The sequence below is a fragment of the Lolium perenne genome, chromosome 6 (assembly GCF_019359855.2).
Source record: "Lolium perenne isolate Kyuss_39 chromosome 6, Kyuss_2.0, whole genome shotgun sequence".
Lineage (NCBI taxonomy): Eukaryota > Viridiplantae > Streptophyta > Magnoliopsida > Poales > Poaceae > Lolium > Lolium perenne.
Genome location: NC_067249.2, coordinates 29,590,542 through 29,606,123, shown reverse-complemented (window position 1 = coordinate 29,606,123; position 15,582 = coordinate 29,590,542). Strand labels below are relative to the sequence as shown.

At 50.1% G+C, this 15,582-nt stretch overlaps 2 protein-coding genes across 2 annotated transcripts; both read right to left on the bottom strand.

Annotated features, from left to right (window-relative positions):
• Positions 1-28: 28 nt before the first annotated feature.
• Positions 29-439, bottom strand: LOC139832330 (uncharacterized). Its single transcript, XM_071822065.1, has one exon. It carries the CDS (start codon positions 437-439, stop codon positions 29-31), a length of 411 nt encoding a protein of 136 aa, XP_071678166.1.
• Positions 440-9,841: 9,402 nt separating this feature from the next.
• LOC127310638 (BTB/POZ and MATH domain-containing protein 1-like) lies at positions 9,842-10,990 on the bottom strand. The gene has a single exon (XM_051341293.1). The coding sequence runs from the start codon at positions 10,988-10,990 to the stop codon at positions 9,842-9,844; it is 1,149 nt and encodes a 382-aa protein (XP_051197253.1).
• Between the last annotated feature and the right edge of the window lie 4,592 nt (positions 10,991-15,582).

The window sequence follows — 15,582 nt, the reverse complement described above, 5'->3', positions numbered from 1 at the left end:
TTTGGGAGCAAATTCAGCACTTTATTGATCAAAACACATCAATACAAAGTTTGTCCCGGATAAACTCAGGGATCACAAAACGATAGAAGGAACTACCAGAAGGTTCAGCTCTACGAGCAAGGCTATGTGCTGAATTATTACAAAAGCGATTAACATGTCGACAGGACACAGACGACAAAGACGTAGCGAGGGTCTTGACATCCTCCATTATAACTCCGACCAAAGACCGATCTCGATGAGGTGATCCAATCCTCTGGATGACGGAGAGGCAGTCCGACACCAAGATGATCCTATCCAGGTCTTCATCACGAGTAAGGGTGACTGCATGCCTAATGGCAAGTGCTTCTGCTATTTCTGGCGAAGTAACCTCATCAAGTAACTGCCTGCAAGCAGACAGGAAATTACCGTTGTGGTCCCTGATTATGATGCCGACCCCCATTCGATTTGTAGACGAGAACAACGCAGCATCAACATTGATGACAACCACACCATCCTGTTGCGGAGCCCAAACTGGTGTAGGGGAGGGTTCACGCGAGCGGACAGTAGGAGGTTAGAATAGATGCTGCAAGATCATCCCGATATAAGAATTGGTTGTTTGTTAGGATAACTATTTAAAGCAAGATCCAATAAACGATTATTTTTTTTGATCGGTTGCCTTTCTTCATGCAAAATCCGATGCACCAACCCGACTACAGAAATTTAAGATGCAAAGTCCTCAGAAAATGATGATAATTACAGAACTACTGTTGGTTTAGTTTTTGACAGCGTGGGCTAATTAAGGAGCAATATTAGCAGAGATGTGCAAGACATGCATTTAAGAGAACCAATGGCCAAGATTCCAAAACGGACCTCCCAAGTTCGATAAAATGAAAGTGTCACCCTGCAACGCAGAATGGACAAATGTATGGAATTTTTTTGGTGTTTTCATATTGTGAGACATCCCTAAAGTTTAACAAAAAATGACCGCTTACATCTTGAGTTACCAAAAGATACAACCAAGTCATGTGAGAAAAATCATTTATGCATCTCATCACCATCTGATACCCATTTCAGCAGTTTTTCAAACATCCAGCAATTAAAAATACAGATGTGTACACTGTTACTTACTATTCCTCTCCATTAAGTAAGAGAAGAAATCCTGAAGCGTGAACTATAACTAAGTTCGACTGTGCTGCAATGATTACCCCAACGAATATGTTCATCAGTGAATTCTTTGGGACGAAAAATACCGATTTGGGAGCGTGTATGAACACGAGGATCAGGCGGTGCAGGGGAAACATCAGAAGGGTCTATCCAAATAAAAGAAAGGTTGGCTTTATTTCTTTTGGGGCTTGTTTCCGTTTTTCTTCCTATTCTGCTTGTTCTTTTTACGTTGTGGCGGGTGGTTTACCTTTAGTTGTGCAAACCCTTCTGTTATTTCCATTGCTGTCAACATGTTTCAATTCGTTTCAGTGTAGCTGAGACAGTGAGTCTTGAGTTGACATGAGTTGTTGTATCCCAAATTCTATTTAGTGCTGGGGCACTCTATTGTGTTACAGGGTGCTCCCCGCTCGGGCCCTACGATCTCCATCTAACGGTGTACAAGAAACGGTGACTTTTTTGGCAGTTTGTGGTGCACGTGGCCATGCTGTCATGGAATAAATTTCCTTATCTTCTTCGTCGTCTCAGCCTGTTCTCATCTGCATCTCCCGTCTCCAAACACTAGGAACCAGACGTGGTGGTGGTGTGCATCCGATGATGCCCGCACGGACCCGGCGCACTCGACCTCCGCCGACGACTCACCCGCTCGGCCACGCAGCACTTGACCTTCGCCGGCGACTCACCCACTCGGCCACGCCGCACTCGACCTTCGCTGGCGACTCACCCGCCTGGTCCGGCGCGCCCGACCTTCGCCAGCGACTCGCCTTCACGTCGCCGCCTTCCTTGCGTCGGATCTCGACCGCGTCAACCGGATCAGGTACCTCCAGATCCCCTCGATTTTGGGCAGTTTTTGAGCTACAAATTGGTGAGCTATCATGCTGAATGTAAAATTTCTAATTGGATCCTGTACTTTTCTACTTTTTTCCCTCAATTCTACATACAATATTGTAGTTGGATGTAACAATAGGAATTGTTTCCCAAATTTTTGCTGTAATTTTTTGCAATTGGATGTACTTTTCGTACATTTTTTACATTCCGAAATGATGAAAGGTTCGAGATGTATTTTTTTCCCTCAATTATAGTTGAGACTTACGCTTCTGAATGTAATTTCTATCATTTTTCTACATCCAAACTGTTGTATGGATCACGGTGTCAACACTAGTATGTTTTGTGATCCAGCTTTGGTGCATCTGGATGTATTTTTAATCTCTTTTATACATGCATCGCTCCAATTTTTACATCCCAATTAGATCACAAACTAGCTGTTATATACTTATATATTGTTTTTGGGAATATAATATTTTGCCACAAATTTTTGGCAAAATTGAAGAATGAACTAGAAGGGCCAGAATTATATTTTGGGAGACGTGGGGACCACTGCATGCGATTAGTGGTGTTTTCTGGGAGACGTCGCTTTCAGGCCGGAAAGCCCTCCCCGTCACTGTCAACTTGCTATTTTAGGAAATTTTTAGATTCAGACAAGGGGAGCACTCCGGTAGACTAACCGGTGCTATAGCACCGTGTAGCACCGTCCTTGTTGTATCGTTCTGCCAGATCCAAAATGAAACCCACATACTAAAGTGTCTCCCAAGATAACGAAATTGACGGGCCCTTGCGTCGCCCGCGGCGAGCGTCTCGGGGGAAACATAGCTCGCGCCGCCGCTGGTCCCCCGGCCTCATCCGTCCTCCGCCGCTGCTGCTGGCCTCGCCGCAGTGGCGGTGGCCCAAGGTGGCTGGAGGGATCCCGCGGTGGACGCGAGGGCTGCCTGGCTTCCCGGCTTCGTCTTCTCCGGCGCGTGCGGAGGCTTGACGGTGAGCGGGTGCGGCGAGCGGTGGGATGCGGTGGCGGACGGCGCTGGTGTGGCTGGTGCTCGCGGCGGAGTTCCCGGCGGCTACAGCTGGGGCCCGTTCTGGGCCCAGATGGGCTTGGAGGGCCACGGCGTGCGCGACAGTTCCTGGTGCAAGGCGGCCGTCTGCTGCTTCGCAGTGGTGCCTCCGGGCGTCTGGGCATTGTGGAGCTGCACCTCTCCCTACCGGCGGGGCTGTTTGTTGGCATCTCTTGGACGCCGGGCAGCGGCCCCGGACATGGTGGCGGCGGTCTTCTTCCTCGCTGGAGGTGGTCTGGAGTTGGCCGGCCGGTGTGTGGCCGGTTGTGGCGGATCTCGGGATCCCGCACCGTGTCCTAGCGTTGTGGTGGAGGTGGTTGGCGGTTGTGGTCTTCAGCCCCGAGTAAGGCTGGACATTTGGAGCGAGCTTTTAGCTCGGCCCGAGCTTTCCGCGACTCGGCCTGCAGTTGGAGTGGACCGAGTCGAGCCCAATATCCTAGACCGCCGCAGGCTTTTAGCTCGTCCGGCTCGGCTCGGTCCAGCCCGAAAGCTCGGGATTCTTTTGACAAATTGAGAGAAGGAAGAGAGGCTGCCTGTTTTTCTGGCCCGTTAACAGACAGAGGCTGGGCTTGATCGTATGGAGCTTCCTCGGCATTGCTTCGCATCGTGAACTGCCGCACCGCATCTCGCATACAGTAAACGAGGATGAGAATAGAAGAACTAGGTCACTGGCCATGCTCACAGCCACACGCCGCCGCCGTCCTTGGGCACCGCTGTCGCCTCTCGGGATGTGGCCGCCGGCCGCCACAGGATGATGCCAACCCCTCCTATCCTAGCACCCCGCGAGGCCGCGACCTAGTCCCTGCATGCAGCAAACATCCCAGCCTTTTTTCCTTCTGCTCCTCTTGTCCTTAGGCCATGCACTATGTGGAACCGAATCAATAGAAAAAGTGTCAGATATTGAAGTTGCCTCCGTTCAGCTGCTATGTGGAATCGGTTTTGTTTGGGCCCTGCCTGACAACATGCATTCACCTTTTTCTCCATGCAAAGTAACATGCTTCTCCTCTCTCTCCTCTATGACATATGGGGCAGCTATTGCAAATCCTGACATAACATCAACTTGAATCGAACCAACATGTTGGTTCGCTTCTTTTCTCTGACACAATGAATCGATTCCCTGTCACAGGGGTGGGTATTGCGAATCTGAAGGCCCTGCTCCTATGCTTTGAGAACATGTCGGGTCTGAAGATCAATTTCGACAAGAGCGAGGTGGTGGTCATGGGGGTCTCCAGGACGGCTCAACAACGGGTGGCCAACCTCCTCAATTGTCGCCTGGGCAAGTTTCCGATTAAATATCTGGGATTGCCTATTAGTGATCGACCGCTTAGGGTAGCGGACTGGGGTTTCCTCCCCGAGATTGTGGCTCATAGGGTTGAACCTTGGCAGGGGTTGTACCTTGGGGCGGCGGGGCGCCTGGAACTGACCAACTCCTGCTTGTCTAGCCTGCCTTTGTTCGCTATGAGCATGTACCTGCTCCATGACGGCACGCACAAGGCTATGGATAGACCGCGCTCACGCTTCTTTTGGGAGGGCGTGGGAGATAAACGTAAGTACCACATGGTGGACTGGGCCACGGTGTGTAAACCCAAGGTGCTGGGGGGCCTAGGGGTGATGAACACTAAATCCATGAATATCGCCCTAATGGTGAAATGGATTTGGAAGCTCTACCAAGGAGCGGAAGGTCTTTGGGCAGACTTTGATCGAGGGCAAAGTACTGCGAGGCAGGGATCTCTATGCGGGAGAGGTTCCGACCCATGGCTCCCGATTACGGAATGCGATACAAAAGGTCAAATGGCACTTCAAGCGGGGGCAAAACATCGGGTTCGGAACGGAGAAGAACCTACTGTACGGGCCGATCGGTGGACGGGCGGCGGACCACTTAGGGCGAGATTCCCCGGACTCTTTAGGCTGCGTGAGTCGCCTTTCATCACCGTTCATGGAGCAAGGGTGCTCGATGGGGTGCCGGGGGGAATGGCGCCTACGCTTGGCGACAATTTGGTCTCGCCGAAAGCGTGGAATGGGACAACTTGTGCAGGAGGTACAGGGACTTCCTTTAAGCACGGATGATGACGAGATCTCTTGGGCCTTGGAGCCGTCCGGTATCTACTCCACTAGCTCTATTTATGCTAGGTTGGCGCAAGGGGCGGCGACCGCATCGTTCAAAGATGTGTGGAGAACCAGAGTACCACCAAAGATTAAGGTGTTCCTCTGGCAATTGATCCGGGGGCGGCTGCCCTCGGGGGAGCAGCTTCTTAAGCGGCATGGCCCTTCCAATGGGATGTGTGCGCTTTGCGGGGCCTGGGAGGACTGCAACCACATCTTCTTCACCTGCCCATTAGCAAGACTTATGTGGGCTGGGGTGAGGGAGCTTCTTTCGTGCGACTGGAACCCGGCAGGGGCTGGGGACTTCATTGCACTTTCTCAGGGCTTGTCTAACCCCCTCCGTAGGCTAGCGTGGTTCACCTTTGCGGCTCAATGCTGGACGCTTTGGAACATACGTAATAAGCTAGCCATTGAGGGAAAGCTTATCGGCAACCCGGCTGACATCTTCTACCAACTATCTTTACATATGCAGTGTTGGAGGGTTCTGGTCAGACCGAGGGACAGGGACTTGCTGGACTTGGCGGTGGGCGGCGTCAGGAGGCTCTACGCGCGGACGCGGTCTGACGCGACATGAGGACGACATCACAACCCTGATCATCTACGACGACTTTGGGCATGCGAGGGATCCGGGATGTGTGTGCTGTGTCTTGTTATGTACTGCGGGGAGCTGTATGTGTGGGCGTGTCTAAGAACATCGGATAACTGTTATGTGTGAGGTGTGGAGTTGTATCGAACCGTATCATGTGTGTGGCTTTATATATAAAGCTGGGCCGGAGGGCCTTCTATTTAAAAAATCGATTCCCTGTTGTGTATGGAACCGAATCATAGAGCCCATTGAACCGCTTTTGGCACACATAGTACATGGTCTTAGGTCAACTGCGCCAAGCTCGTCGAGGCTCCGCCGTTGTCTTCCCTGCTGCTCCACCTGGCAGTGACTAATGGCATCTGGCTCCCGAGCCATCCCGAGCCAGACCGAGTTTTCGTGAAGCCTGAGCCGAGCCTGTTTTCTTGGCTCGTGAGCGCTGCAAGCCAGACCGAGCCGAGCTGAAAAACGACAAGCCAAATGGCGGCTCGTCCCGAGCCTGGACTGAGCCAGCTCGTGTCCAGCCTTAGCCCCGAGTGTCGTGGCAGCTGCTCGGGTTCGCTCTGGTCACTACGGTGATTATCTCGCGGGTGGTGGTGACGATTCAGACGACGACTCTTTCGTTGCGGTGGCGAGGAGCCTAGGTGTGGCGGCGCAAGGGATGCTGGGCTCGGCTGCCTATTTCCGACGGCTTCGATGATGGACGTCGTGATCCCTTCGTATCGGTCGTTGGCTTAGCTTCGAAGGTGCCCGTCGATCTCGGGCTCAACGTGGCGCCCGGATGCCGGGGCGGCGGCCCCGGTTTGGTGGTTCTTCATCGTGCCGAGCTAGGAGATGGCCCTGGCGTGAGGCGGTTCTAGGCCCCGGCACCTAGTTTCGTTTGTGGCCGCAGAAGTCAGGCGCGCGGGGCTGGCGTTGTTGTGTGCGGGTTGGGGATGGTGGTTCGGCTGGTCCTCCAGGGGCAGGTGTGAGGTTTGCAACTCCCTGCCGGGCGAAAGCCTTGCCCTGGATGCTGCCGGGTCCGATGATGGCGACGCCCTTGGGTGCCATGTCCTTCTAGGAGGTGTCATCGTGGCAGTGTTCTTGCTCCTCCACCCGGGTTTCTCCGGGGGAAACTCCAGATCTAGCATGGGATCGGGCGAGGGTGACGCTCTTGCATCACTTTTCTGTAGGGGCCTCGCTTTGGATGTACCGCCGGTCGGAGGGACTAGTGGAGAGCTTTGGTGGTTGGTGTCGGCGAGCTTCTCGTCTTCAACTTGGAGGTGTGCGGCCCTGGGGCTGGCGTGGACGCCAAAGCGGTGGCTCCGGGATTTTGCCTCCGCCGTGTTGCGTCGAGGTGTCAGGGTGTCGACCTTGGTTGCTTGGGTGACTTGGTCGTCGACTCGCGTGGGGACGCGGCCTCAGGGCCGGTGTGGATGTCGGAGCGGCGGCTCCGGTATTTTGCCTCCTCCTTCTCGCGTTGAGGTGTTGGGGTGTCGACCTTGGTCGTTCGCGCGGCTTGGTCGTCGACTCGTATGTGGGCCGACATCGAAGGAGGATCTACAGTGCAACTCGAAGACTGAGGAGTCAACAACTACTTCAAGAGAGGGGATTCTGCCAGACTAGTCAAACACCACATCCAACATGGAGAAAACCTAGATTAGAAATAGAAGGGAATTAGCTCCCTAAGCCTAGCTCCTAATTAGCTATAGTCCAATCATAACCTCTATAGCCAGTCAAATCCTTGTTAGGTAGAGCTAGTAATAAGTTTAGTCCACGAGGTGATCTTCTGGAGTTTATTTGCAGTTTTACCTCATTGTAAAGTAGGAGGCTGTGCTGATCTTCTGTAAAGAGTCTGTGTGTAATTCTATAGACATGCATTGGATCCGCAAATGTTTCTGTTGTACCATTCTGAGGGATGTAATACTAGTGGAACGATGTTTCATTGGTGTTATGTCAACGACTTGCATACTATACCATGCAGTGGTATGCTATGTCAACGACTTGCATACTACATCATGCAGTGGTATGCTGGGTCACCACAGAAAGCCAATACACCTATCTAAGGGGTCGGCGTGTTGTGTTGGCTGTTGTATCAGGTTTTCCGACGGTTTCCCTTATAAACTGTTCAACTTCTTTTTCGACTTAATCAATGAAAAGCCATTGGCTAGGTTCAAAAAAAATGAAACCCACTGTGTGGACATCTATTGCTCTCGCACATCAGCTTAAGCCTCCAACATTTCACTTGCCAACATTTCAGTTGCATGTTTTCGGTGGTTATTTTTTCGATAAAGAGAATATATTAGTATCAGAATATACCAATTACACCCAGTCTCTGCAACAACGTAACACCTTAATGGTAGTACGGATGCACACAACCAAAATTGAGAAAAGAAAACTAAGAAACAAAAGTTCCTCTACAGTATCCCAGTCCTAGCAACAACAATACATCCACCACCAAGACAACACTTAAAATACAGACTCTCGAAAAGCAACACCTCCAAGAAGGGAACAGTGCACCAGTGTCGTCGTCGTCCGATCAAAGATCTTAGGTTTTCACCTTGAAGATAGTCCCCACTTTCAAAACAATGTCTCTAACAAGGTCATTGCCAGGCACAACCAGTTAAGGCCAGACCTTGGGTTTTCACCCTGAAAGGTAGGACTCTGAACTTCACTTGTGCTATCATCCCCACTATAATACCACTACTGCAAAGCCCGGAACTCCAAGCAAGCCCCTCAACATCGCGAAGACTTGAACCTCCCTTAGCTAGTCATTCAATCCGGCGTTCATGATATTCTCTTCTTCTGACTTCACCATGGACCAAAAAGTCACTTGATGTCAACACAGAACAGAGCTTCGCGCCGCTCCCTCAAGAACCAAACGGTCGGAATAAAAGCATGGGTGCGCGTGACCGAATACCATCCGATCCAGCAAACTCAAAGGAAAAGATGCATTGTTCCATTCGTCGGCGGAGCCTTTCGAAACTCATCACTCCGGCTAGATGAAGAACGATCGGCATCCAGAAGGTCTTCATCTTTGCGCGTGAGAAACCCTAGGACCGCCGCCTTTATCCAGGTCGAGCCCCCACGCAAACGGTCATCCTTGCCGCTCGTCAAGACGAACGACCCTGTGATGCGGGAGCCAACAGGCTACACTGCAGCCCTCGATAGCCGCGAAACCAATGCCCGACCTAGGCCCAGATCAGGCCATAGCCGCACCGCCACCAACCGCAACCTAGGGCCACCGCCGGTAGCAACCACCAAGGGCCGCCGCTGCTGCCGTTGCACCGCCCCCGCATCCCTCCACCAGCCGATCCACCACCCCACGCCCCTCGGCGCGGCCACAGGACGGCAGACCTAGGTGGGGGGCCTAGACCCGCGGCGTGCCATCACCGTCCGGCGAGCAGCCACCGCCGCCAGGACGGTGACGCCACCATGACCTCCGCGCATGACGAATCCATCGACGCTGCCCCAGTCGCACCAACAAATCGCCGCTGCAGTCCTCCACCCCGGCACCTTCAGTACCAGGGGCCACCGCCACCGTAGTAGACGCAGGCGGCAACGGCGGGAGGGAGGCAGCTCAAGGGAGGGGGTGGCCTTGGTCGGGTCTTGGTCCCCCGGCAGCGCCCTGGGGAGCACCACAGAAGGGAGAGAGGTTATGGTTAGGGGACTCAGCTGTGCATTTTCATTGGTTATTCACATCTGCTTGGCCTCCGTAGGCGGGAAAGCGCGTGACAAGCCGCGCCTTCCTACCTAGTATCCACTTATTCCATCCTTAGGCATGATGTCTCATGTGATGATTAATTACTGCTTTTTTCATTTGCCTCCAAGCCGTCCCAAGCAAAGTTATATTATTTCCAACATTTACTAGTAGATAGAATAAGCTTGTATCAATGAACATGAAAGTTCTCTTTTCAAAAGAAAATAAACTCGAAAATTGCTGGAAAGTTGACAGATGATTCACCTCTTATAAAATGATGATGTGGCGCCAAAATGCACCGAATTGAAAAATAAGGAAATATATACTAGAAGATTAGCTAGTACTACGTACTCAATAAACCTTCCAATACAAATTATGCGTACAAAATCGACACCTCAAAGTTTTCATCAATGTATATATGCTGGAATTGCATATCAGAACAAATAGGATTTATTTCTTCTGGAGCTTGTTTCCGGTCTTCTTCCTATTCCGCTTGTTCTTGCTACGTCGTCGCGCCTTGGCAAGAATGTCCTGCGCGAGGAGCGGATGGTTGACCTTTAGTTGTGCGAACCCTTGTGTTTCTTCGATAGCTGGCCACCTGTTGCAATTCCTTTCTATGTACCTGAGACAGTGAGCCTTCAGTTTACAGCAGTTGCATCGTTCTGCAAGATCCAAAACGAAACCCACGGTGTCGACATCTAGTGACTGGCTAAGCTTGCTCTGGCACATCAGTTTAAGCCTCTCCACGCCGTACCGATCGGCGGCGACAAACAAATGTTGCGCCATGTTTGTCGCCTCTTCCGTGGCCTCATCCATGGACTCCGGCAGACAATCGTTGTATATGTAATACAACAGAAGCTCGAAAACATCGGCATCCGTATCGTCAATGCTGAGTCTGCTTTGTTTGCTCTCCATCATTGAGCCACACAGCAGCGCACGGAAGACCGGAGATCGCGCAGCTAGCATGCACCCGTGCACCTTAAATCTTCTGAAGCTGCCAACAATATTGATAGTCAGGTCTGCCTTATGGCCCGTCTCCAGAAGGTTGCGGAGATCGGTGTTCAGGCTGGATGGTGGCACCATGATACTGCCGATAGCATTCTCACGGTCGTCAATGACCTCGAGGTTGCACTTAATCACTAGGCAATCATCCTTGAGATATCCTAACGCTGCCAAATCTGCTTTACTCACGAACTTGTCCAGACCCGACTTAGCACCCTTGGATCTGAAGCTATGGGTGAGAGTGATGTGAATTTTGTTCTTCTCCCCATCCCCAGTCGCTGGTGATGCGGCAGGGTCCTGCAGCAGGCTGAAAGTGAAGGACGCCTTAACCCTCTCGCAGTCGCTCATCAACATGAGAAACACAGACGCAAACTGCCCATCAGGAATAGAGGAGGCAACGCCGTTCGGGCAGTAGCAGATAGCCCAGTCGTAGCCGCCCACATGGAAGCACTCCGAGATCCTCCTTGTATCTTCAAGCAACGAGTGGCCGACGACCTTGAACAACTTCTCGCCGGTGCGCACGACCACGTCCGGCGATCGCGTGGGGAAGAAGCTTCGAGAAAGGTAATCGACGAGCCTAGATAGGTAGCTCGACATGGTAGCTTTCCCTTGAAAAATTAAGACAGACAGAACCACAGGTCATCGGTAGGTTATATACCCTGGGAGCCCTTAGGCCGCACGTTCCGCAGATAGAATCATAGGTAGATCGAATAGGACACAAATCGCCAAACGCTGGACTGTTAATGATATGGGGATGGCTAATTCAGGCGTACAAAAGTCTACTAGCAATCTGGCTTGCCCTCGGTGGGTTCCACGAGGCCGTGGCTTCCAACTTTCATCGGTCGTTTTTTTTTTTCCTTTTTGAGTGAATTGTTGGATTATTAGGCAATTTCCGTGTGAGTTTAATTACCGAAAGCAAGATTACAGATGCACAAGCATATTTAATCACACACATCAGACTAAGCACATGCATCAGATCTGAACATGGAACAAGTAGCAGTGCAAAGTAGGAGAGGAAAAGCACGTACATCGCGACCGGGAAGGTCGCACCAGCAGCATCACCATCACCACCATGGGAGTTGTTGATGTCGCCCATGGTGTAGTCGGAGCTGTCGATGAAGCAGCCGAACCGTCGAAGAAGAAGACGAACAGCAGCGAGCAGTCGCGCCGAGACGCTTCCCAAAAACCTTATCGCCCGTCTCCCGGTGCAGGATCTCAACGGACGGGGTTTCGGAGGCTTGCTCTCCCGGACGGCTGTGCACGTAGTCGCCGGGATGGCGAGAGTGTGTCTCGAACTCGAACTCGAGTCACTAAACGCGACGTGCGTGCGTGCGTGACGTGTCGTGTCGTGTCGTGACGTGCCGAGCCGAGGCGGGGCGGGCGGCGGAGGAGGAGTGCGCGAGGGCTTCTTCTATTCTCACTCACTTGGAATGACTAGAACAGCAGTCCTTATATATCACTCCAACTCTCTCCCAACTAGCAATGTGGGACTAAACTTTGTCCCCCAAGGCTGTCCCAAGCTGCCAACGTGATGGGCCTTGAGATTTGAGGAATTGCAGACTACATGGGCTGCTTTACTGTGCTGCAGCCCATCTACATTTAACAATCCCCCACCAGATCTCATATGCACATCAGATGACACATTAGTTCCATTCACTGTTTAATATACCTGCACTTCAGTGGAGACTGTTAAGTTGAACTTCCACCTAGGCAAGGTGCTACGCTTGACTACAACTGAACAATGGACTATGCCTTGAATTGTCAGTCTTTGTGCAGCAAGTTTCGCTCAATGCCGGCACGGTACTAGGCTACCATAGCCTTCCCCTCGGGTGGAGCTTATAAGTCATACTCCTCGGCCCTTCATGAGTTTACTAGAGATTCACCCAAATCTCCCACACTATGACCAGTAGTGTCACTCATATAGGTGTGTTCTTCAAAAGATCGCCCTGTAGGACGGCGTCTTCGCTCATCAAGAGCCGCTCAGAACACATTAAGACATTGTCAACCTGCCTTATAATAGCTATGAGAGAATTGCATCTGCAGCGGAGTGGGAGTATTAAATTTTCTCTCAACTCAGTTGCTCCGGTTTGTTTTCCCAGGTCCTAGTTCACGGAATTTCCGATTACATAGGTTGGGTTACCCCCTCGGCAACTCAAGTGGGTCTCAAACCCATCTCCCTCGATGCAAGGTCTATCATATTTCTTGATAGTCCTTTTGTGAAAGGATCTGCCAGATTTTTAGCACTTTGGACATAATCCAATGCTATCACTCCGGAGTTCTTCAGTTTTCTGACAGACTTCAGTCTCCTCTTGATATGTTTGAAACTTTTCATATTATCCTTAGAACTTTTCACTTTGATAATCACAGTTTGATAATCACAGTTCATGAGGATGGCCGGTATTGGTTTTTCAACCATAGGCAAGTCCATCAAGAGCTCACGAAGCCATTCCGCTTCGACAGTAGCTGTATCTAATGCTGTGAGTTCTGCTTCCATAGTTGACCTTGTTAAGATGCTCTGCTTGCAAGACTTCCAGGAAACAGCGCCACCACCAAGAGTGAAAACATATCCACTTGTGGCCTTCATTTTAGCATCAGTAATCCAATTGGAATCACTATACCCTTCAAGTCCTCTTGGATATCCGGTATAATGAATTCCATAACTCATGGTTCCCTTTAGATAGCGCATCACTCTCCCAAGAGCATGCCAATGATCATCTCCCGGGTTGGCCACAAACCGGCTAAGTTTGCACACAACAAACGAGATATCAGGCCTCGTAGCGCAAGCTAAATACATGAGTGAACCAATGATTTGAGAGTATCTTAATTGATCTCTAGTTGCCTTCTCATTCTTTCGAAGCAAGACACTAGGATCATAAGGTGTGAGAGAAGATTTGCAATCAGCATAGCCAAATCTGCTCAACACCTTCTCAACATAATGAGATTGCACAAGTGTAATCCCATTATTCTCATCTCTCAATAGCTTGATGTTTAATATAACATCAGCTTCTCCAAGATCTTTCATCTCGAAACACTGAGATAAGAAGGTTTTTACCTCCTCAATCACTTTGAGACTTGTCCCAAAAATTAGTATGTCATCCACATACAAGCATAGGACAACTCCCTCACCCCCACCATGGCGGTAGTACACACATTTGTCAGCTTCATTAACAACAAAGCCCACATATGTCAAAGTTCTTTCGAACTTCTCATGCCATTGTTTAGGTGCTTGTTTAAGACCATACAAAGATTTCTTTAATTTACACACCCTTCTTTCTTGACCTTGTAGTACGAAACCATCAGGCTGTTCCATGTAAATTTCCTCGTCCAACTCTCTGATACGTCTCCAACGTATCGATAATTTCTTATGTTCCATGCCACTTTATTGATGATACCTACATGTTTTATGCATACTTTATGTCATATTTATGCATTTTCCGGCACTAACCTATTAACAAGATGCCAAAGAGCCAGTTGCTGTTTTCTGCTGTTTTTGGTTTCAGAAATCCTAGTAAGGAAATATTCTCGGAATTGGACGAAATCAACGCCCAGGATCTTATTTTTCCACGAAGCTTCCAGAAGACCGGGGAGGAAACGAAGTGGGGCGACGAGGCGGCCAGACGCTAGGACGGCGCGGCCCAGGCCCTGGCCGCGCCGGCCTAGTGTGTGGGCCCCCCGTGGCGCCCCTTGACATACCTCTCCGACTATAAGAAGCCTTCATCGATAATAACTCCAGTACCGAGAGCCACGATACGGAAAACCTTCCAGAGACGCCACCGCGCCAATCCCATCTCGGGGGATTCAGGAGATCGCCTCCGGCACCCTGCCGGAGAGGGGAATCATCTCCCGGAGGACTCTTCACCGCCATGGTCACCTCCAGAGTGATGAGTGAGTAGTTCACCCCTGGACTATGGGTCCATAGCAGTAGCTAGATGGTCGTCTTCTCCTAATTGTGCTTCATTGTAGGATCTTGTGAGCTGCCTAACATAATCAAGATCATCTATCTGTAATGCTACATGTTGTGTTTGTTGGGATCCGATGAATAGAGAATACTATGCTATGTTGATTATCAATCTATTATCTATGTGTTGTTTATGATCTTGCATGCTCTCCGTTACTAGTAGAGGCTCTGGCCAAGTTTTTGCTTTTAACTCCAAGAGGGAGTATTTATGCTCGATAGTGGGTTCATGCCTCCATTAAATGCAGGGACGTGTGAGAAAGTTCTAAGGTTGTGGATGTGCTGTTGCCACTAGGGATAAAACATCGATGCTATGTCTAAGGATGTAGTTGTTGATTACATTACGCACCATACTTAATGCAATTGTCTGTTGTTTGCAACTTAATACTGGAAGGGGTTCGGATGATAACCTGAAGGTGGACTTTTTAGGCATAGATGCATGCTGGATAGCGGTCTATGTACTTTGTCGTAATGCCCAATTAAATCTCACTATACTCATCATAACATGTATATGCATGGTCATGCCCTCTTTATTTGTCAATTGCCCAACTGTAATTTGTTCACCCAACATGCTATTTATCTTATGGGAGAGACACCACTAGTGAACTGTGGACCCCGGTCCATTCTTTTAATTGAATACAATCTACTGCAATACTTGTTCTACTGTTTTCTGCAAACAATCATCATCCACAATATACATCTAATCCTTTGTTACAGCAAGCCGGTGAGATTGACAACCTCACTGTCACGTTGGGGCAAAGTATTTTGGTTGTGTTGTGCAGGTTCCACGTTGGCGCCGGAATCCCTGGTGTTGCACCGCACTATACTTCGCCGCCATCAACCTTCAACGTGCTTCTTGGCTCCTACTGGTTCGATAAACCTTGGTTTCTTACTGAGGGAAAACTTGCCGCTGTACGCATCACACCTTCCTCTTGGGGTTCCCAACGGACGCGTGATGTACGCGTATCAAGCTCTTTTTCTGGCGCCGTTGCCGGGGAGATCAAGACACGCTGGAAGGGGAGTCTCCACCTCCAATCTTTTTACTTTGTTTTTGTCTTGCTTTACTTTTATTTACTTCTTTGTTTGCTGCACTAAATCAAAACACAAAAAAAATTCGTTGCTAGCTTTACTTTATTTACTGTCTTGTTTGCATTCTCCATATTAAAAACACAAAAAAATTAGTTACTTGCATTTACTTTATCTAGTTTGCTTTATTTACTGTTGCTGAAATGGG

What these genes read in the sequence shown, in the direction of transcription:
- LOC139832330 (XM_071822065.1), bottom strand. Translation starts at nt 439, where the DNA reads ATGGGGGTCGGCATCATAATCAGGGACCACAACGGTAATTTCCTGTCT.
- LOC127310638 (XM_051341293.1), bottom strand. Translation starts at nt 10,990, where the DNA reads ATGTCGAGCTACCTATCTAGGCTCGTCGATTACCTTTCTCGAAGCTTC.